Genomic DNA, 22,790 nt, shown 5'->3' with positions numbered 1-22,790 from the left:
CCGCTGAGCCAAACTGGCCAGGGCCTGTTCTGAGACTTTTCACTTGCACAGCATGACAGGTTCTGCCTGTGTCTCCTCCAGGCTGATCTGGCTTCTGGGGTGATGATCCAAGTCCACTGTCCTCCATGGCAGCTCCAGACCCCTTCCTCCATGAAGTCTCCCCTGATTGCTTTTCCACCTTCAGAGCCAGGCAGCAGCATTATGTGGAGGGATCAGGAGTGCAGGCTTTGGGCTCGACTGCCTGGGTTTGTATCCTGTTTGCCCCTCAATGGCTTCACCATGGCCTTAAGCAAGTTACTTTGTTTGTTTTTTTTGGACTCTTGTTACCTCCTCTGTGAAGTGGGGCTAGTGACAGCCTCAGGGTCGAATTGGGGATTAACTGAGACAAGCGTGCAGAGAGCTCACACATCGGTCACTAATGGTGCTTCGTGCCTGTTAGCTGCTGTTGTCATTGTTAGCGGGGCTCAGACAGTCCAGCAGTTGCCATGGTGAACTGTGTGACCTCGTCACGCTAGCATGGCTCTCACCTTAGGTCATCGAGACCTTGAGGACAGGTTGGAAGGTCTGGTTTGACCACAGTAGCAGCAGCTAACATTTAGAGCGCTGGCTGTGCAGGTGCTTTTTCAAGCCCTTCCCCATGAACTCAGTTGACCCTCGGTGAGGTAAGTACTCCTATTATCCCATTTTCCAGATAAGCACATGGAGGCTGGGAGAGCTTAAGTGATTTACCTGCGGGCACAAACTGCTAAGTAGCAGAGTTAGGAGTTGACTCAGGCCGACTGGCGCCCCATCGGTATTCTGGTCATTACTGCCTTGATTTACAGACAAGGGCCCCAGGCTCAGGGTGGGGAAGGGACTGCTGCAGTCTCCCAGCTGGTGAGCAGCCTCCTCAGCCCCAGCTTCTCTTCTTTCCACCAGACTGGCGAGCGCCTTGCGGGGCTCAGGCACTCGTCGGGAGCCTGGTGGACATGTGAGCCCTCTGTCCTTTCTGTGCCAGCTGTGATCCGCAGGCGTGAGCTAGGACAGGGTACCAGTGAGCAGGCCTGGTGGTGACTGCACCCTGAGACCAGGCAGCGCCTCCACGCTCTGTCACAGAGCCCTGCGGGGAGCAGCTTGCCTTTCCCTCCCCTCCTCGGGTGCTTTGGGGAGGAGGGGTGGGTTCCTCCCAGGCCTGAGCTGTCTCAGGTCAGCTCGCAGGCCAGCCTCTGTTCACCCTCCTGGGGTCAGGCTGGAACGATCTCAGCGTCGCAGCTTCACAGGGACAAAGTGTGAGTCACCGGGCCTTGGCATGCTCCAGGTGCATGGAGGGCTGTGTCAGGGCGAGTTTCTGTCTCTCGGGCCCCACAGGCTGGTTATTGCTTGTGTGATTCCACTGGAAGTTCTTGAAGTGGTCTCTGTGACCCTGTGGGCCGAGTCACAGAATAAACACAATGAGCAGTGCTCTTGGGAAGGATGCAGACAGTGCGTGGCCCAGGCCCACCCCAGTTTGCCGGCTCTCTTCCAGGGCTTCTGCCTTGACTTCCATTTGCATTCCACCTGCTGGCTCTGGTCAGCCTGGGTACCTGCGTTCGTTCTGGCTACGGCCCCGTGTCCTGGGCTTGGTAGAAATGCTGTCTTCAGGCCCTACCCTAATCTGCCCAGTTAGAACCTGCACTTGGACCAGGCCCCGAGGTAATTCCTATGGCAGTGAAGACCCTCCTCTGTGAACACCACGCTCTGCTGTCTTTGTGGAAATGTTTGCAGATCGCCCCAATCCCTGGGTCCTCTCTGGACCTCTGCACAGGCCTGTGTGAGGTTGTGGGGAGCGACTTGAGGGGCAGCGCTTGCTGTCTTGTGGGCGTGAGGGGTGGGTGGCCAGGGAGTGAGGGCAGTTCAGTGGGGAGGTCATTAGTCTGGGCCTCTCCCTGAGGTGGGGTACGTGCCTTAGGTTTCAGAGCAGATGGGGTGTAGGTGCCTTAGACATGCTGAGAGTGAGGGCTGTGTGCCTGTGTGACAGGACTCCTGGGCCTCCAGGCTCGGTTGTGAAACCCCGGAGGTAGATGACGCGTGACACCCGCCCGCAGAAGCACGGCTGTGAAGGGTACTGCATGACTTCAAAGGACACTGACTCCTTTGCCTTTTCCTGAAAACCTAACCACAGGCTTTTTAAGATCACAATAGCCGCAGAGACAAAGCATGACCAAGACAATGTCGTCTTCAGGCCCTTTTCCCCCTCAATGACGTCTAAGGCTCTGGGAACATTGTAAAAGCTGGGCCCTGTCCAATTTTAATCACTCCCTGCAGGCCATCACCCCTGGCTCCCAGGAACCTCACCAGCTGACTTAGGGGCGATGCCCAGAGATGCTGACAGAGATGTCACCCCATCCCTGGGTCAGGCCCCAGAGCTCTCACAGGACTTTGGGGACAGGGTAGAGGAACAGAATGTGTTGACTCCCCCAGCTAGGGCGGAGAAGGGCTGAGGGAGAGAAGGCTGTCTGCCAAGTTTAATTAACAGTGGAAACTGGCCATGGGGGAGGAGGGCCGTGGGGGAGGAGAGCAGGATCTGAAGAGGAGGGGTGATTACTGGAAGATGGGGCACTGCTGATGCCAATAAGGAGAAAGAAGCAAGGCGTTGCTGCCGGGGAGTTTCCCGAGCACCAAGCAGGACCAGGTGGGACTCCGATCTCGGAGGTGTGAGTGGGAGAGTTTACTTATGCCTGCTTTTCTGAGTCGGTGTCTTTTAAGAACAGTCCACCAGCATACCAGCCAGCTAGCCTTCCTTGCCCCTATAAATGAGAGAAATAACAGAATGGCGATTGAATTTAAAAACAGGCCTGTGTTGCACTCTTGTTCCAGAAGATACCATGGATCGCCTGAACAGCGTATGACTATTTCACGTATCTTTTCACAGCACTTTATGACCTGGGAAGAGAGATGATTTGAAAAATCTGTGATGCTCACGGTTTATAACAAAAATGCAGAGATGTTGAATGGACAGTAAAATGGATAGTGTGGGTTGAACTTGAAATACAGGAGGTATTTCACTGAACATTGCTATTCATTTTTTTAGGAGGATCCAGGAATTTCAGGGCTAAATGGGGTTTTCTGGTTCTAGCTCCCTTCTGATGATGTGCTGCCCCCTCTGAAATCCCTCCAGGTGTGCTTGGGGCAGCACAGACTGGCCACCCTGACCGCAGCTTCCTCCATGTTCCCTGCTGTGCTTCCAGAGGCCATGTCGAACAAATTGAATCCCTTCTGACAGTCCTATGTGAAGGCAAAACACCTGCCCACTCCCCAAATCATTCTCTTCAATCCACGTGAAACACCTGCAGGTTCATCAGAGATTCTCAGAAAATGTGATAATGAGGTCACTGGTCTTTCCTGGCCACTGTCCTAGTTTCTGCCATTACCAAAGTCTCTCCCCTTTCATCTCTTTTTCACGTGGGCACACCTGCTGGCTCGCTGCACACTGTTACACCACGGCTGTCCACCTCTCTGCCCTCCATGTGCGGTCTTTATCTCCTCCTCCCAAGTCTTCCCCTTCCCCTGGGGCCTCTCCTGTCCCCTCCGTCCCATGAGTGTTCCTCCTCCCCCTCTCCTCTGTCTTCTCCCTTCTTTCTTTTATTTCCCTTCTGAGGATGTGCATGTATGGGGTGGCTAGTCCAGAATTGAGATGAAGGTTGCAATTTGTCCCCGCCTGGCTGGGGTCGTGTGGGTGGCAACCACTCAATGTATCTCTCTCACATTGATGTTTCTCTCTCTCTCTTCCCTCCTCTCTCCCTCCCACTCTATCTGAAGATAAATGCAAAATGTCCTCAGGTGAGGGTTAAGAAAAATTGAGATGAGAGAGAACCCCTTAAATTTGGCCCCCACCTTTCTGGTCCTGGGGCCCAAGATCTCATTAGTTCTTGGCTGCTTTCTGACGCCAAAGTCCTAAGGCTTGTTGAAAGGCTTTATTGCTACACTCCCATCTCGGGCTCACCCACCATGCCCAGTGCACATACCTCTTCGCTGCAGTTTTTTTGGTTCCCAGAATAAAACACTGCATTTCTCTCATTATCTTGTTGTGATTGACCTACCATCTTTTCGTGTTGTGCTCTTTTAAACTCCCAATTTTGCTGTCGAGCCATTCACTCTTTTAACGTTGGGTCACCTGTAGTCTTGGTAAGCAGAGCACACCTTGTTTCCATTCATTGGTGGAGAATGTAATCACTGACATGGAACATGGAGAAGGACCTCGTAAGCCACCTGGTTGAACCCTTCACTTTACAGATTAGGAAGCAGTTTCATTAAAGGGAAGCATGTGCTTAGTGTCACCTAGCTGCTCCCACGTGGATGAGGGCTGTGTTCAGAAGTGGGGTTGCCTGACCCAGAGGCTTTTCCTGATGCCAGACAGGTAACATCCTTCCTTTGAATGTAGTTGAATTCGAACCAAACCATGGTGGTTGTTAATGTCTACACCCAGAAGTTGGCAACATTGTGTCCATAGACAACAACAACACAATGTGCTGTTCCCTGGCTTTGACCACAGCTTAATTGCTCATAATTTGCTGAGTAACTTTTAATGAGGGAGTAGACACTGACTAAATTATTAAAGACACAACACAGTTAGACTTTAAGAACAGAGTAGTCAGACAAAAAACCCCTAACAGTTCATAGATGTTTAATTTGTGCTGTTACCCTCTGTGTGGAAGCCAGAATCATATTGATACAAATCTGTGGGGAATCCCCAGACTCCATTCTAACCTGGGGCATGTTGCCCTCTTGCTAAGCCTTTCTGCAGATGCCCCATTAAGAAGCCAGCTGACTGACTGCAGGTCTCCAGAGCTGGAGGGTGGTGGTAGGTGAGGCAGAAGGTGAGGCAGAAACACCAAAGAGTAGGCCCTACTCACCGCCCCTCCCCGGCCTGGCCCCTTGGGTTTGATTTCTGGTCCCTGGTGCAGCGTGGGTTCTCAGCCTGGCACTGAATAAAGATCAGTTGGTCTGACAGTGGTCTGGGATATAGTCAGGGGGCCCCGTTGGAGTTAGTAACAAATGGTCTCTCTTTCTGTCCCCAGGCTCCACCTACAGCGTCTTGTCCATCATGCCCTCAGACTCAGAAAGCAGCAGCTCCCTCAGCAGTGTAGGTGAGTACCACTTTCCAGGGCACCCCTCCTTCCTGGCGATCGCCAGGCGGGCCAGGGTCTGGGTGTGAGCCAGGGCAGCCCTGGGTTCATGGGATGGGAATGTGGCTCGCACCTTTCATATTGCTCATGGGGTCATCTTCTGTTGATTCCATTCACGTCCTCTTCTCAGCAGCGTGTCGCATTAGTGGAGGAGGGCAGAAAGCTGGCTCTGGTGGTAGAAGGGAGGTGGGTGCTGGGGAAGCACAAACTTTGCTATTTCTCCACTTGTCAGGGCATAGGGTCTCTCAGTGAGCCCCCCCCCTCGCCCCTGCCAAGGCCACCCATCCATAAGACTGTCCTCTTTCGGGACTGTGCTTTGTGAGCAGGAGCAGCCCACTGGGGACAGAGGACCTCCCAGTAGGAAGATGGTCCTAGTCTCCCAGGCTCCCCACGCCTGTTACCGCTCCTGTGCCACATGCCCTCTATTGAATACCCCGGCGCAGTTTCTGACGCCCTGATCGGACCTGGACGCATGGGTACACCTTCAGTGGTGAGCCCTGGAGCTTTTGAGTTGACAGGGCTCACAGAGATCATCTGGTCCATGTTACTGGTTTTCCTTCCTATAGATGGACGAGGTGGGGAGTCTCATGCCCGAGATTCCAGAAGGTCCAGGGCAGACTTTTCACGTGTTTTCTGGCCAACACTACAGACCACTCCCAGTGTGCCAGGAATGTGCTGGACGGGGTGGTGCGTGGGCAGATGCGGTCCCTGTGCTTGCGGGTCTTAGGGTCTGTGGGGAGACAGTTAAATGAGTAACGACAAAAAGTGAGGTCACAGTGATCAGAAGGGAAGACAGGTACAGTGGGGATACTGCATTTGTTTGCTAGGGCTGCCGTAGAAAGTACCACACACCAAGCAGCTTATACAACAGAAAGGTGTTCTCACAGCTCTGGAGCTTGGAGTCTGAGATCAAGGTGCCGTGTTCACAGGGCCATGCGCCCTCTGAGGGTCGGGAGGGTCTGTTCCAGGCCTCTCTCCTGGCCTGTAGCGGCTGCGTGGCCTGATGTGGCTTCGATGTGCCGTGGCTTGCAGAGGCATCACCCAGTCTGTCTGAGCTGTCGTCATCATGCGGGGTTCTCTCTGTGCGCGTGCCTCCAAATTTCTCCTCTGAAAAAGGACTCTAGTTGTATTGGTTTAGGGGCCCTCTCTACTCCTCCAGGGTGACCTCCTCTTAACTTGATCATATATAAAGACCGTATTTGCAAATAAGGTCATTCATATTTACTAGGGATTAGGACTTGAACATCTTTTTGGAAAATACGATTCAGCCCCTCACAGGCTTCCTCATCTTGTGTAGGGTTTAGGGAGGACTCTTCTGGGACCATAATTCAGAGCTGTTGAGTCTCTATCACTTTGTCCTTCCTGCTTTGGGCCCATGAGACACACTGATTGAATGATTGGATTGCCGGAATTTTGAACTTGGGACTGGCTCCCAGGAAGCACGTGGGGTGGTGCAGTCAGGACAGGGAGAGCAATAAGTCGGGGCTTTTGTAAAACTCTGGACTGGTTGAGCCCTGAGTATGTACCTCTTGCCTCTCTCATGCTTCACCCTTTTCCAGCTTCCTGTTCCCTTGGGAACAAGGTACAGTGATCTCACTTCCTCACTTCACATCGACACTTCAGCGCTTAACCCAGTGCCTTTTCGAGGAGGATTTGATTATAACAGGGGCTTCAGAGAGAGGCTTGCTTAAGCCACAGCAAGTATTGTTAACGGGGAATTCCGAGCCAGAGCAGGAGGGGGTTTTTCTGCAGCGGACCTCCGTGAGTTCTGGAAGAAGCCTCCTGTCTGTGACCCACCACTTGGTTCTGCACACATGGGTGGCCCTCAGGATGGAGGGGTCAGCAGTGTCCCCAGATACTTGTTAGCAGGCAGACAGAGCAGTGCCGTTTGTGTCCAGATCTTGAAGGATGCAGATTGGGTCGCATCCCTTCAGGTCAAACCCTCTTAAGTTCGCTGGGAGCCAAGTTTTGCTTCTCTCGCTCTTCTGTGTGCAGGTGGAGCTCTCCTGGGGTGACCAGCTCCATTTGTTCACAGGCTGGCTGGAATGTCCTCGTGGGGGCAGCAGTGGGGGCACCTATTCACACGGCCTTAAACAATACATAGTGAGAAGCGTCTTTGGGCTGAGTACGCCAAGGTGTGGCTCTGTGCTCCCTTGTGTGGTGTCCTCTCTGCAGGCTGATGGCCGCAGGGCTGCCGCAACAGTTCCAGCCATCATATCCAGACTGTCCCGGGCTCTGATGTCCATTGTGGGAGTCACAGGCCACGGGTGGCTTTTAAATTCAAAATAATTAAAACGAAATAAAATTTCTAGTTTCATTAGTCACATTAGCCACATTTCAGGTGCTTTCTGGCCCCCTGTAGCTGGTGGCTGCCACATCGGACAGAGCAGATAAAAGCACATCTGTGTCGTCACAGATAGTCCAGAGGACTTGAGGGTTGTCTCCTAGTGTCTCCTTAGGAGCAGAGAGGCCTCCCCCAGAACTCCCTCAGCGCTCTCCCTCACTGACCACAACTGCACTGCGTGGCTGTGCCAAACTGGCGCTCACCCGCTGTGGCCCCTGAGCCACACTCAGGCACATGTTAGAATGCAGGTTCCTGGTTCCATCTCCCACCTGCTACCTGAGAAGCTCTGAGCGTGGAGCCCAGCACCCACATGTGACAGCCCCCTGCTTTGAGCTGGGCTGCGCTACTAACAGTTCACCAAGCCTTTGCCAGCTAGTGGCCTTAAAGGCTGCAGTGTCTTTCTGCTGAGGCCTTTCCAGGCCATTTTCACCAGTTACGTGCATGTGGCTTCTTTGAGGCCCTCCCCCATCCATGCAGCCCTCTGTTAAAGAAGCTGTCCCGTGGGGAGGTCCAGGGATCTGTCCGGGGATTGCACACTCATTTCAATCTGTATTTCTTTCCTCTTCATTCATCTTGATCTAAGTTCTCTGGTGGCTTTTTATTTCTCATCTTGAATAACTAGGGAAGTTTTAAGAAGAGACATTCTTGGGTGGCATTTATAAAACAAGACTTAAATTTCATGCAAATTGAAATAGCAAGAAAGATTTCTCATTAAACAGAGTTCTCCTGGCTTGTTGGTGAAGGTTTAATCTTCCTATTCCAGGGAAGATTTCCTGAAAGCACAGATTCTGGTCGACAGGGAAAGTGGAGGCAGGGCTGCACCCCAACTCCTCATGCCCTCTGACCCTTCCTTCTCTGGTCCTTTGGGATCAGGGGCCTGTTTTCTGTTGGTTCACCAGATGGGAGCGTGTCTCCCCTTGGAACATGTGTTCAGTTCTCGTACGGATCAAGAGGGTGACCCAGGTCTTAGAGTTCAGACAGTTGTCTGTCTGTCCAGGCTGTTGTAACAGAATGGACGGCTTAGAAACAGACATTTATTTCTCATAGTTCTGGAGCCTGGGAAGTTCTGTGTCAGGGTAGTAAGGCAGATTCGGTGGCTGGTGGGGCTCACTTGCGGGTTCAGTGATGGCACCTTCCTGCTGTAACCTCACATGGCAGACGTCGGGAGAGCTGTCTGGGTGGTGTTCCTTTATGACTCATTAATCCCACTCATGAGAGCTCCAACCTCATAACCTAAACACCCCAAAGGCCCCCCTCCTATCACACCTCGGGGGTTAGGATTTCAACCTCAGCATTTGCAGAGGGGGGCACAGACCTTCAGACCATGGCAGCAGAGAGAGGGGCTACTGGCCATTCTGCCCTGAGACAAAGGGCTCGGGAAGGAGCCGCTATTTGTGCTGAGGGCGTCGGAGGGAGTTTGAGATGAGGAGGCCCTGGAGCTGGGCCTTCCAGGAATGGCGCTGCACACGCAGGAGCACCAGGAAGCAGCAGGCCATCTCCGTGGGTCTTGGTTTGGGTTTCTGCGAAGGAGACCCTAAGTTTAGGACTCCAGAGCAAGTAGCTTATCTGGAAGGAGATCTGGCAGCTGGGCAAGGCTGCAGCTGCTGCTTGGAATCTAACCTCCTCTCACTCTGGTCCTGGGAGGAGCTGAGCTGTGGGCCCAGCACTGACGGAGGAGGGTGTGTCCCTGGGCTTCCACAGTCAGGAAAGGGGCCCTCTGTGCATTTCATCAATGGGTGATGCCTTAAGTGCAGTGGTTACTGGACAGCCATTTAAACAAGGAAGAAAAAGCTACTCTGGCCCGTGTCAGACATCAGAGTCACCTGGAGGGGATCAGCCTAGGGTTTCTGATTCAGTAGGTCTGGTGGAGTGTGAAATATGCATTTCTAACGAGTCTCTTCTGAAGGTAAGGTGCTTTTAGAAGCACTGGCTGCGGAGGGTGGGGGTGGGGGGACTGTTTCCCCCACGGCTCTGACTTTCTGGGCTGGAGATGAGGTCAGCTTGGTTTTGCTCTCTGCTGCCTGTGATGACCATGTCCTGCTGCTCCTTTGCTTCTCCCTTGAGAGCTAGGCCGAGAGGTGGCCAAAAAGTGTACCTGGGCATCCACACTCCACCTGAGCACTTTTGGCCAGTACCAACTTTCTCCTTGGTTTCTGGAACCTTGGGCCCAGAAGTGAATAAGGCCTGTCCAGCTGTAAGTGAGACTGAGGGGCGGCCTTTGGGGTCGGCTGGAGCATGGTGATGAGCGAGCCAAGGACAAAGGGCTTATGGCCAAGAAGAGCACCCAGCCGCAGGCTGCTCACTGAGCCTCATGGTCGGTGAGGGTGGCCACACCAGCTGGGGCGACCAGGAGGAGGTGTCGGGACTCACGTGATGGAGAAAGGGGCCCTGCTCCCTCTGCCGGCTCTGCTTCTGCTCTCTCTCATACCCAGGCCCAGGCTGGTGCCAGCTCTTCGTCCAGAAGCCAGGGCCTGTGCCAGCTCTCCCGGAAACTGGACCACCCACCCCTTATGGGGCCGTTTCAGTGCAACCCAAATCCCTAACCCCCTGAAGCCCATCTTGGACACCGAAAAGGAAAAGAAAATCTGCCTTCTCAAGCGGGCTCCAGATTTGGGAAGAGGAAGGAGTGAAGCTAGGGGTGCTTGTACCGTTTGCATTTGAATCCGAAAGAAAAGCTGTACTGGATAGGAGAGGGGAAAGGGCGTTGGACATTTTTTAGGCAACACACTTTATTTTGCTTGTTATTTAAAATGTTTACCATAGCCGCAGTGACTGTTGAGAAGTTGTCGGCCTCTCTGCACCAGCCGTACCACTCCTGGGATGATGCTTCAGTTTAGGGTAGCACAGGTGTTTGTTTAACTTAATTTTTTAAAGTCATATTTATTGAGGCATAAATTAGATACAGTAAAATTTATCTTTTTAGCATATAGTTCAGTGAGTTGTGACAAACATGATCATTTAACCACTGTCACAATTAAGATACAGAACAGCTCCTTCACCCCCCAAAATTTTCTTCTGTGCTTTGTAGTTTGCCTTTCCGCCTCCCACCCCTCAGTGCCCGGCAACCAGTGACCTCTTTTCTGCCTCTGTAGTTTTACCTTTTCCTGAATATCATAAATGGAATCCTGCAGTACAGCCTTTTGAGCCTGGCTTCTCACATTCGGCACGAGGCATGTGGGCCCCATGCTCTGTGCGCATTGGTAGTGTGTATCAGTAGTCCATCCTGCTTATTGCGGAGGATGGTCCACTGCAGAAATGTAACGCACTTGTTTATTCATTCACCAGCTACTACAAACAGGCGTATGCTGGTTTGCATGAACACAAATGTTCATTTCTCCTGTGTGAGTATTTAGAGGGGATTACTGAGTAGTAAGGTAAATACATCTCTAACTTAATAAAAGACTGCCAAAGTGTTTTCTCTTATCCTCACTTGAGGACATTTTTCCTTTTTTGTTTTTTGTTGTTGTTGTTGTTCAGATAGAGTAGGAGGGAGAGAGAGAGAAACATCGACATTAAAGGGACACATCGAGTGGTTGCCACCTGCACAACCAACCAGGGCTGGGGACAAACTGCAACCAAGGCATGCGCCCTTGGTGGGAACCGAACCCAGGTCTCTCTGGACCGCAGGCCGATGCTCTAACCGCTGAGCCAAAATGGCCAGGGCCAAAGTGTTTTCTAACGTGGCTGTATCATTGGGCATTCCTGCCAGCAGCAGTTGAGAATTCCAGTTTCTCTGTGCCCTTCCCAGCATTTGGTATTGCTACTTTCTTTCTTTTTTTTTAATACATTTTTAAAATTTATTTTAGAGAAGAAAGGAGAGGGAGAGAGAGGTAGAAACATCGATGAACGATAACATTGATTGGCCGCCTCCTGTACACCCCCACTGGGGATTGGGCCTACAGCCAGGGCATGTGCCCTGACTGGGAATTGAACTGGCAACCTCTTGGTCCATTGATTGATGCTCAGCCACTGAGCCACACCAGCCGGGCCAGTGTTGCTGCTTTTTAATTTTAGCTATTCTGATAGTGGTAAAGGAACTTAATGGTTGTCTGCAATGCTTGCAGGTCTGTTGTGCGGAACAGGAATTATACTTACACCTTGTGGCCCTTAGGTGTAGAGCTAGGGGCAGTGGGGGAAACAGAGAGCTTTTAACTCTGTGCAAAGGATTCTTTTATGGAGAAAGATTAGATAGGCTTTTCTTTGAAGAAGTGAGCTCCCTCACTGTGGAGACAGTCTTGGTGGCCATTGGGAGGATTCTGGCAACTATTTGGATGGGAGGACAGCATCATCAAAATGTCCATTAAGCCGGAGATGCAAGTAAAAACAGAAAAATGGGGATAGAGTGGATTTCTGCAATACTTGCTATTATTTTGGAACTTTCTGGCTTAGCACATCTGGGGACTCCTTTGGAGATCCCCTGTGGCTGCCTCTGTCCTCTGCCTTTCTTACTGTGAAGGGATGGGGCACCCAGGTGGCACGTCCCCCCGAGTCAGAGAGCTGCTGTTTGATGGCTTCTCGGGTCTGGGCAGCCTCACTTTTTGCATATTTCATGTATGCTCCAGCTTCTTGAGCAGAAGGGAAGCAGGAGGCAGTGCTGCACAGGGTTGAGGCCCTAGCTCTGGAGTTATAGCTCAGTTTTGCATGGGGTCCACTGCTTTCTAGCTGTGTAGTCTTTCTGGATGTTGTTTTCTTATAGGGTGATTGCGGCACATACCTGGGAGGGTGCTATGGGGGTTAGGGGTCAGGATGGAGTGTTTAGCACAGAGCCCAGCACTAATCTGTGGTGGGCAAACATCGGTGCTCATTCCATCTGCAGGATCTGCTGCCCCAGGTCCTCACAGCGCAGGGCCAGGGCCTCACCCCGCTGGAGACGGGCAGGAGGCCATGACTGTGCATGGCGACAGGGCTGATGATCCCTGCTCTCTCCTGCTGCTTCTCTCCAGCTTCTGTGAAAGCCAAGGGTCGCCCCTTCTGTTGCTTCATGTGTAAGAAGGGGAGAAAATCCTTCATCTCCTGGAGGCAGGTCGCTGCACCTGGTGGTGCTTTGCAGTTCCGGAACCTGCGATTTGATGCTTCTCTGACACTTCTCAGACTGGGCATAGCCCAGGGCAGCCGCTCTCAGAGTGCGATCTGGTGTCCCTGAGGTCTTCTCAGGGGCTAGTGAGGTCAAAACTGTTTCACAGTGACACTGAGATGTCACTTGCCTTTCCACTCTCATCCTTGCACACACTCCCCTGTGGTAGGTGGGGTGGTACTGCACAGATACGAGACTCTGGCTGTCTTTATTAAGCCAGATACCAAGTGGCATTATAAAGATGCAGGGCAGCCTGGCCGGTGTGGCTCAGTGGCTTGGTGCAGGCACCAAGAGGTCGCTTGTTCGATTACCCATCAGGGCACATGCCCAGGTTGTGGTCCAAATCCCCAGTGTGGGGCACGCAGAAGACAGCCAGTCGATGTTCTCTCTCGTTGATGCTTCTACCTCTCTCCCTTCCTCTCTAAAATCAATAAAAATAAAAATAAAAAAAGGTGCAGAGCCATGCTGCTTTTACTATATTTTTTCTTTTGTAATGGGAAGGGAAGTTAATTTTTTATTTTAAAAAATTTTATGTGAATATGTAATAGGTTTTTGCTTATTTTAAAATTGGATCAAAATTCTTAGTTTTAATTTATAATCTGGTAGATAACATTAGATAGAGATATAACCCATATAAACCAAAGATCTTTGGGGTCCTTAGTCATTTATTTAGTTAGTTGGTTATCTTTACCTGAGGATATTTTTACATTAATATTCAGATAGAGCTGGAGGGTGAGAGAGAGACAGAGACAGAGACAGAGACATCGATGAGAGAGACACATTGATTGGTTGCCACCTGCACAACCCGAACCAGGGCTGGGGATGAACTGTAACTGAGGTACATGCCCTTGGCCAGAATCGAACCCGGGACTCTTTGGTCTGCAGGTGATGCTCTTACCGCTAAGCCAAACCAGCCAGGGCGCCTTAGTCATTTTTTTTTTTTTTTTTTATCCTCACCAGAGGACACTTTTCCATTTTTTGTTCAGATAGAGTGGGAGGGAGAGAGAGGAACGGAGAGAGAGAGAGAAACATCGATGTGAAAGGAACACATCGAGTGGCTGCCACCCGCACAACCGACCAGGGCCGGGGACAAACTGCAACCCAGGTACGTGCCCCTAGCGGGAACCGAACCCGGGTCTCTCAGGACCGCAGGCCGATGCTCTAACCGCTGAGCCAAACCGGCCAGGGCCGCCTTAGTCATTTTTAAGAGTGAGGTCCTAATATCAAAAAGTTTGCAAACTTTCAGGGTAAGGCCTTGGGCTCTGGGGTCAGGTAGGTAGAGGGAGGTTCAGTTCGGTCTTCTGCTGGCTCAGTAACCTGGGCTCGTCCAGGGCACCACTTGCTATGTGTGTAGCTTTGAATTGATGGCCTGACCCTGCTGGGCCTCGGTTTTCTCTCCTGTAAGATGGAGGTGATAATATTAGTGCCCACCTGTGGTTGTGGGGAAGATGAGGTTAATGCCGGGGACACTGGTGTTGTCTGCTGTTGTCATGAGCGTTAAATCCCCCTTTCTGGGTGCTCTCTGAATGTCCTCATCTTGCTGGCTTGGGTTTGCCAGTCGTCCACAGGTGGTTTGCCCTGGAGTTTAAGGGTGAGTCCTATGCATCTCCCGGGGGGACGTCAGACACGTGTCCAGAGGAAGCCCCACGTGTGGGAGCCACGTAAGCTTACAGATCAGGTGACATGAAGACCTGGCCCTGGGCCAAACCTCATAAAGTGACTTCATTTTCCAGAAGAGGAAGAAGTTATACAGGCCACACAGAGCTGTAACCAGACTTTTTCCTAAACTCTGGGGTGGGGGTGGGGGGCAGGGGTGAGGATCCAGGGTGTTTTGGGGAAAGGTGAAGGAAGGCTTCTCAGGGTGGGGAGGGGAGATGCTCCCCCCTTAGAGAACATTCTGACCCCAGAGGTCTGGCCTGGAGTACAGGAGTCCTGGTGGGTGTGGTGTGGTGGTTTTAAAGTAACATGCACCTCAGTGGGTACTAGATTTAGGTGGTTGGGGTACCAACACTGGATAACGCAAGCTGAGAGCGTGAGGCTCCTACCTCTTTCCAGGACATAGCTTGTCTCTCACTGTGAAAATCCCCATCCTCCCTGGCACCCCCGGAAGACGCAAGGCCATACCTGAGTGCTCGTCTTTCGTCTTGGTGGGGACACTTGGTTTGTGTGAACAGTCAACCAACAAGGATCAGCGGGAGTGGGAGGTAAGGGGTTGGGATGGTGGAGTCAGAAGACTTGCACCTGCCCTTTGCACATCCAGGGCAGCGGGGTGAGCCAGCCTCCTGGATCGGCTCTGAGGGCGAGAGGAGACCTCGAGTGAACATATGGACGGAGTTAGATAGAAAGGCAGCATGGATTCATCTCTTTCCCGGACATTCAGTGAGGGCTCTGTTTTTAGAAATGGGTTTGGGTCTTGTCAGAGGTGCTGGCGGTGGCCACTGTTCCTCAGTAGCAGCAGGAGGCACAGGACTCCCTTCAGGATGCTGGCAGTCCTGGCACAGGTGACAGAGCCTGATGTGGGCTCGGCCCCCAGGGCACGTGTCACACCTTAGTGTGGGCAGCTCTCCCAACGGCCTCCTCCAAGCCCGCACACCTGGGCTGTTTGGGCGTGTCCTTCAGGCAGTTGGATGGCTTGGAAAAGGGAGCCGTATAAAGTGTCCCGCCCTGGTCAGGGGAGGGTGGCGACACAGCCCTTGGGCCCCAGCTTTGGAGCCAGCCACTTTGGTCCTCCGGTGCTTGACTGGGTTCCAACTGGACCTTCCTCCTCAAGCCATATCTCCAGGGCTCAGATTGGCCTCTCCAGGCCCAGGGGTGGGTGAGAGTTGGTGTTTCCAGCTAGACAAGGATGTGAGGGCCAGGGCTGAAACAGTTTCATCCCAGAGGTGTTGCAGCTGGGTTGGGAAGAGTGGAGCTTCTCAGCCAGGCCCAGGAGAGTGGGAGGGTCAGTGCTTGGATGCTGGAGCCGGAATGCCTGAGCTTAGGTCTGTTCACAGACTCTGGCTCTCTGACTTGGTGTTGTCATCTGTGAAAGGGGGGTGCTAACAGGATACATCTGCTAGGGCCGCTGGGCATCGCTAATGCAAGCCAAACGTCAGAACAGTGCCAGGCGCCTGGTAGCACTCTCAATGCCGTTCACTTTATTATCTCTCTCCTTCCAGGAACCACTGGGAAGGCACCATCCCCACCGCCCCTCCTCACTGACCGCCAAGTGAATGAGAAGGTGGAGAACCTCTCTATTCAGCTGCGGCTGATGACCCGAGAGAGAAATGAACTGCGGAAGCGCCTGGCCTTCGCGACCCATGGGACAGCCTTTGACAAGAGGTAGTGATCAGCCAGCTCCCTTGCCTAACACTCACCAGCCTGCCAGTGGGCAAGGGTTATTCTCTTGATGCCATCATCATCCCCTCCCCACCAGGGGGTCCTTAGCTCCTGCAGGGAGGGGGCACAGGCTTGTTCTGCTTCCTCCAAATTAAAATGGGAGCCCATGGCCTGAATCACACAACTCGAGGATTGAAAGGTGTGGGTGTGTCTCTCATACATTTGGCCCCTGACAGTGGTGTGTGTGTGTGTGACTGTGCCACTGTCTCCTAGAAGGCCCCAGCCTGCTTTCTGTTGGGTGGATCTGTATGTGGTTTGTAAACATCAGTTGTACCCTGCCACATATGTGTTTTAGGATGGGTATATTTCACCTGGCTTCTTTGTTTGGAAGGAAATCTTTGATTCTTCTTTTGCCAGGAAAGGGCAGTCCAAGTGGTAGGGCGGGGCGGGGAGGCTTTACCCACCTGTATGACGCAGGAGGTTTCATGGAGGAGGAGGGATGCAGAGTGGTTTATCTTTTGAGATGCTGGAGGGGCCCTGAGTGGTTTAACCTCTCCCTTTGGGAGCATCAGGGTATGTGCCTTGTTCTGAAGAAGGTCCCTCTGGGCGAGATGTCGGGGCCTGCCCCTCGAGGTGGGTTTGATGAGGAGATGCCCGGTCAGATGTCACGACAGGCAGGGCCAGTGGAGACGTGGAGTGCTGGACTGCATGCTGGCTACGGCCGCTTTCATGCTGCTGAGGCGCATGGCCGGCGAAATCTAACGTGTTCACTGTGTGACTTCACAGAACAGGGTTGCTGAGGCCTGCCCTAGGGCAGGGGTTCAAACTCGCCCATTCATTGCAGTCCCCCGGAGACCTCGTTGTCGAAGCACAGGGATTGCCAGCTAGCCTGCCCTCCCCCCTCCACAGCGTCTGAACCAGGAGCTCTGGGCTGGCCCGACAATGTGCGTTTCTAACAAGTCCTCGGGTGATACCAATGCTGGAGGTCCTAGAACCCACTTTGAGAACCACTCCACCCCACCACTGTTCTCAGTGTTGGCTGCACACTGGAATCCCCTGGGAAGTTAAAAAAAAAATCCTGATGTCTGAGTCCTACCCCCGGGGTGCTGATGCACTTGGCCTGGGAATCTTAATGTGTGCCCGAGGTTGAGAGCCACCAGGGTAAGGAGAGAAGAAACCTCACCACAGGCTTCCGATGGACCCGTGTGCACAGGCCTCCTGGTAGCTCCCAGATTGCACATTCTCAGCTCTCCAAGCCCGAGGAGGGAGCTCAGGCAACCAAGGGCCCCTCCACCCAGTGTGGGGCCAGGGTGTCTGAGCTTAGCAGCATTCAGGTGGTTGTGGTGCGTAGGAGGTCAGTATTTGGGCACCACTGGGCTGGAGTGACCTAGGACCTGGCTTCTGGGGGGAAGAGACAGTGTGTTCATGGTGCCGTTTGCTGTCTGGGCCAGGCCCTACCACAGGTTGAATCCCGACTACGAGAGGCTGAAGATCCAGTGTGTGCGGGCCATGTCGGACCTGCAGAGCCTGCAGAACCAGCACACCAATGCCTTGAAGAGGTGTGAGGAGGTGGCCAAGGAGACCGACTTCTACCAGTGAGTGGGCCTGCTTGGCAAGGGCTCCAGCATGCGCGGAGTGGCTGCCTCTCACCCTTCCTTACTTCTGGACTTGGAGCCAAGCCTTGTGGTTCTAGTCCTGCCTCTGCCATGTGGCAAGCAGTGTGCCTTCCGCAGGTGGGTTTGTGGCCTCGGTTCCCTAAGTGCGAAGTGAGGCTTTAACCCGGCACACATCTGTTGTCAGCCTCAGGAGCATGGCGGGCCGGAAAGTGACTGAAAACACGAGGCAGGGTCAGGCAGACCCCAGGGTGCTGGGTCGCTGACCAGGGGCTTTGCTGCGGCTCCTGCCACAGGAGAGGCAGATGCAGCCTGTTCCTTTTTGGTCTCCTGATGCCCTTCTGAGGGTATTCGCCTGCCACCTGCTGATGTTTGCCCAGGCCTTAGTACCTCAGTCCTCGGAGGTGCCAGGTCTGTACCAGGTAGAGGGGGGGTCTCTCTCTTTCTCTCTCTCTCCCTGCCCCCCTCCCCTTATGTGTCAGGTTCTTAACAGTGGTGTGGGTCCTTCTGGCATCTGGCTGACAGCAGGCTTTGGCCGGCCCCTGAGTGCTGGGGCCCAGCTCCTGTTGCTCCCTGGCAGTGTATGGGGAGTATTGGCCCTGGGGGGCTGGTGAGGCCTGGGGTGGAGGCTGCTGGGGCTCACTATGGCGGGGTTTCAGTACACTCCACAGCCGGCTCCTGAGCGAGCAGACCCAGTTGAAGGACGACGTGGACATGCTGAGGAGAGAGAACGGGCAGCTGCTGAGGGAGCGGAACCTGCTGCAGCAGTCGTGGGAGGACATGAAGCGGCTCCATGAGGAGGACCAGAAGGAGATTGGTGACCTGCGGGCCCAGCAGCAGCAGGTAGAGCTGGGCCAGGTGGCTGGGTGCAGGCCAAGGGCAGTCACCCACCCACCCACACAGCCACTCACCCATCTCCACACCCAGCTCCCACCCATCCACCCATCTACCCACCTGATCCTTTAGCAAGTGTGTCTGGAGTGTCCGCCTCAGGTGGGCATTGGGCTGTGCGAGCGAACACTGAGTCCCTGCTCTCCTGGACCCTGCAGTGTCTGATGATTTAGCACGACACTCACTCGGGGCTTGGGGGTCTGCGGTCGTAGCTTGTACGGTCATGTGAGATTGCAGAGGGAGAGAAGCCCTGTGCGAACACGAGATGAGCAGTTATCACGTTATCTTGGGTGGGGGTGTGGCCTCGCTCCTGCTGCTCTGTGTTATCAGTTCCTTCCTTTGCTGCTCAGCTCTTGTTTCACAGGGACAAGGCACGAGGAACCGGCCAGTCAGGATGCTGGCTCACTGGGCGACGTAGGCGCCTTCTCCTCTCGGAACTGCCTGGGCTGCTCAGGGGTACAGCAGGGGCTGTGTGTCCACAGATGGTTGGGGGTGAGCAGTCCCAGGAGGAGGCAGGGTGTTCGAGCTCTGCAGCATGGGTCTGATTAGGTAGAGAGCTGCACCCCCATGAGAATCATTTTTGCTTTCCTGAGTTCAAGCAGCTCGACACAGTTGGGAACAATCTGAATTTATCTGATAATTTAGCATGACATTATCTTCATTGCTTCTTCAGTTATAATGAAAACATTTTAAATTGTGAGCATTGGTCTGCGGACCAAAGGGTTGCAGGTTCAATTCCTGGCTCTAGTCGGGGTTCTGCAGGAGGCAACCATTCGATTTGTCTCTCTCACATCAATGTTCTTCCTCTCCCTCCCTCCCTCCCTCCCCTCCACTCTCTGCAAATCAGTGGAAAATATTCTCGGGTGAGGATTAACAACAACAAAAAAAGGTGAAACTATTACCAACTTTCAGAATAGTTTTAAGTCCAGTGCAGAGAATTTCCCTCCATATCACTGAAGAGTAAGTTGCCAGCCGGATGCCCTGTCATCCACGAACGCGCGATGTGCACGTCTTACAAGCAAGGCGTCCTGAAGGCAGCAGTCTGAGCATCACCAGGAAGTTAACGTCCGTCCTGCTGTCCAGGCTTCAGACCCCTTTGCGTTTTGCTAGTTGTCTCCAGAGTGTCTTTAATAGGAAAGGATCCTGTTCAGAATGAAGTGCTGCATTCACTTTGCACATCTCTTTGGTCTTTTAAATCTGGAATCGTTCCTCTGGCTTTGACCTGCATGACCTTGATGCTTTGGAAGATTACAGGCCAGTTATTTTTATTGTTTTTTAAAAATATGTTTTTACTGATTTTTTTTAGAGAGAGAGGAAGGGAGAGAGAGAAACACGGATGTGGGAAAGAAACATCTATCGAGTGCCTCCTGCATGCCCCCTACTGGAGATCAAGCCTGGGCATGTGCCCTGACCAGGAATAGAACTGGTGACCTTTTGGTGCATAGGACGACACTCAGCTACCTGAGCCACTCTGGCCAGGGCCAGGCCAGTTATTTTGTAGGTTGCCTCTCGCCTGGAGTGGGGCGACCCTCACTGTTAGACACCTTTGCACACCTTAGGCAGGGTTGTCGCAAAGTGATGCTGCCTTCGTTGCATCCTGCTGATTGGGACGTGGCTTGATCTGCCTGTTACTGATGACGTTCTCTTGATCACTTGACTAAAGTGGTGTCCCCAGGCTTCTCCACTGTAAAGTTACCTGTTTTCCTACCTACCTGTTACTCCTGGTTCCGGCTTCCCCATGGGCTGCAGGCCGCCGTGGCCAGTGGGAGCACTCACAGGTGCTTCTGTGTCCTGTTCTCCTCACTCTGTACGTGCCTCCTTGCTCTCTGCGTGAGATGTGCCCGGCTCATCTCATACTTTCCCTGCCCTTGTCCCGGAAAATCAGCCTTTTCTCCAGAGAGTCCTCATTCCTTTTGGTGGAGAATGGTTACTTAGCAGCGAGATCCGAATGCTGGGTACTCCTAGCTCTGGGGCTGTCACTGCTCCCAGTCCCTCTCAGAGGACAGAGCAGGGAAGACCGGAGCACACCCCCACATCCCCGCTCTTAGACATACATGCATATATATATATATATATATATATATATATATATATTATTTATATATTTATATATTTATATATATATATATTTTAATCCTCACCCGAGGACATTTTTCGTTTTTTGTTCAGATAGAGTGGGAGGGAGGGAGAGAGAGAGAGAGAGAGAGAGAGAAAAACATCGACGTGAAAGGGACACATCGAGTGGTTGCCACCCACATGACCCAACCAGGGCCAGAGACAAACTACAACCGAGGCACATGCCCTTAGCGGGAACTGAACCCGGGTCTCTCTGGACCGCAGGCCGACGCTCTAACCGCTGAGCCAAACTGGCCAGGGCTTATACCTCTATATTCATGTCTCTCTCCCTTCCCCTTGTGTACCCATATCTGTGTCTATATCTTCAAAACCATGAGTTCACACTAACACTCTCAGTTCTCAGCCAGCACTACGCTATTACAGGCTCATTCTCTTTCCACTTTGTAACTAACTCCCTTTTACAGCCGCGCGAAGCCTGGTTCCTATGATTCTTAATGTGTTTGCGGACTTGGTCAGCCGGCTGTGTGCCCTCCTCCCGCCCCTGTCGCGCCCTTCCCCACGCCGTCCCCGTTCACCCTGCTGTGCCCTCGTGCTCCATGCATGTCCTCTTCCTGTGCAGGCTCCGGTGCCCACGCTGGGGCCCCTGTCCTGCTCGACCTCACTCATGGCTGTCAGGTTAATTGTTCAGAAAGGGGAAGGGCAGGGCTTTTTTTTTTCATTTTTATACTCTCTTATTGCAAAATTAGTATGCATTTTGTAACATAATGAATCCAACAGTACATTCATTTTAAAAATAAAAGGTAGAATTCCTCCTGTCATCTCACTCTCGAGAAGTAGCTACTATAGGTGCCCTACAGGTGAAAGGTTTGAGATTTTTTATTTTAATCCTCACCCAGGGATATTTTTCTATTTATCTTCAGATAGAGTGGGAGGGAGGAAGAGAGAGGGAGAGAGAGAGAAACATCGATGTGATAGATGCACATTGACTGGCTGCCTCCTGCACGACCCAACCAGAGCCCGGGACCAAACTGCAACCCAGGTACATGACCTTGACTGGAACTGAACCCGTGACTCATTGGTCCGCAGGTCGACACTCTAACCACTGAGCAAACCAGCCAGGGCAGGCTTGAAATTTTTATATGTGCACCTGGAACCCTTATATCTTGTTAGTTTATATTATATCAGAATCATATGTTCGTCTTGTTGCTGTTTTCTTGCTGAATATACATCATGTATATATATTGTGGTTTAGCACAAATTCCACTTCTGTTTGTCACCTCTGCAGACTCCTGAGCCACAGGGAAGCCCTGTGGGGGCTTGTAGGCCCTATGGTTGACCCTGGGCCCTTTTCGGTATTTTTCTATGATGAACTGTATCTGTTGAGGAATTAGCTTCTGCCATTGATTTTCTTCCTGTGATCTTTGTTAAAGTCTCCTGTGGGACACCCAGTGCAGGCTCAGTGAGGCCTGCGGAGATATACTTGGATTGATTCCACGTCTTCTTCGTGAGCCCTCCGATTACGGGTCTTGGTCGTGTGGGGTCAGGTCTGGGGCAGGAGTTGGTAGGCCCTATGGAGCCTTGGTAATGGGAAGGTCTGTGGGAGGGAGGTCCGTGCAGGCCAGGACGCAGGAACCCGGCTGCAGCCTCCCGCCGCCCCGGAGACTCTGCACACCTGCTGCCGGTCTCAGGAAAGCTGCTGTGCTCTCCCTTCTGCCCCTCGAACGGTTCCAGGGCGGGTAGGGCGGTGCCTTAGGAGCCTTGAGGGTGAGGACGCAGCGAGGAGAAGGTGATGCGCAGCCTGGGGCTAGTGCCATGTGGAATGCACTGTGTTTCCCTGCAGGGACCCTTCCTCCTGCATGTCCTCGGAGCTTCCTAGAGCAAAGGGCTAAGACCGTGGGTTTGCAGTTGTTTAGAGGCAAACCACTTTTACCCCAAACGAGAACCTCTGCAGAAATCCAGTGAGTGAGGCAAGTAGGGATGAGCTGCTGTGTGGGTCAGGGCACAGGCAGGCTGCCCAAGAGGCAGGGACAGCCCAGCTGAGGGTTCATGTCCCACGGAAGGTTGGCCACCCATCTTCCCTTTCACCCTCCTTTGTTCTCTTGCTTATTTGTTTGCGGACATTGTTTCACCCCGGTCTAAACTTGGCTCAGTTAACCTTTTGCGTTGGATGTAGCTTGGCTTTTATTTTTCTTGGTGTGCTTGTGCTCTGTTTCAGTCTGAAGGCTCGCCAGGGCAGAGCGGGCCCCTGCAGGGGGGCTGAGCTGGCTTCTGGGAGTCTTGGTAGTTAAAAGCTGCCACAGATAAAGCGGCGGCCCCGTGCGCCTGCCTGC

At 52.7% G+C, this 22,790-nt stretch overlaps 1 protein-coding gene across 2 annotated transcripts in view; it reads left to right on the top strand.

The window, feature by feature from the left end:
- DLG5 (discs large MAGUK scaffold protein 5) overlaps window positions 1-22,790 on the top strand; it is a 119,128-nt gene that overhangs the window by 41,391 nt on the left and 54,947 nt on the right. For both annotated transcript variants that reach the window (XM_036265488.1, XM_036265489.1), the window contains exons 2-5: window positions 5,037-5,105; window positions 15,721-15,883; window positions 17,332-17,475; window positions 18,153-18,336. In XM_036265488.1, the coding sequence (XP_036121381.1) occupies window positions 5,037-5,105; window positions 15,721-15,883; window positions 17,332-17,475; window positions 18,153-18,336 (560 nt within the window). The remainder of the gene's footprint in view (window positions 1-5,036; window positions 5,106-15,720; window positions 15,884-17,331; window positions 17,476-18,152; window positions 18,337-22,790) is intronic.

This window comes from Molossus molossus, unplaced genomic scaffold (assembly GCF_014108415.1).
Source record: "Molossus molossus isolate mMolMol1 unplaced genomic scaffold, mMolMol1.p scaffold_m16_p_17, whole genome shotgun sequence".
In the NCBI taxonomy this organism is placed as follows: domain Eukaryota; kingdom Metazoa; phylum Chordata; class Mammalia; order Chiroptera; family Molossidae; genus Molossus; species Molossus molossus.
Note: the sequence above shows the minus strand (reverse complement) of the source record. Positions and strands in the feature narration are given on the sequence as shown.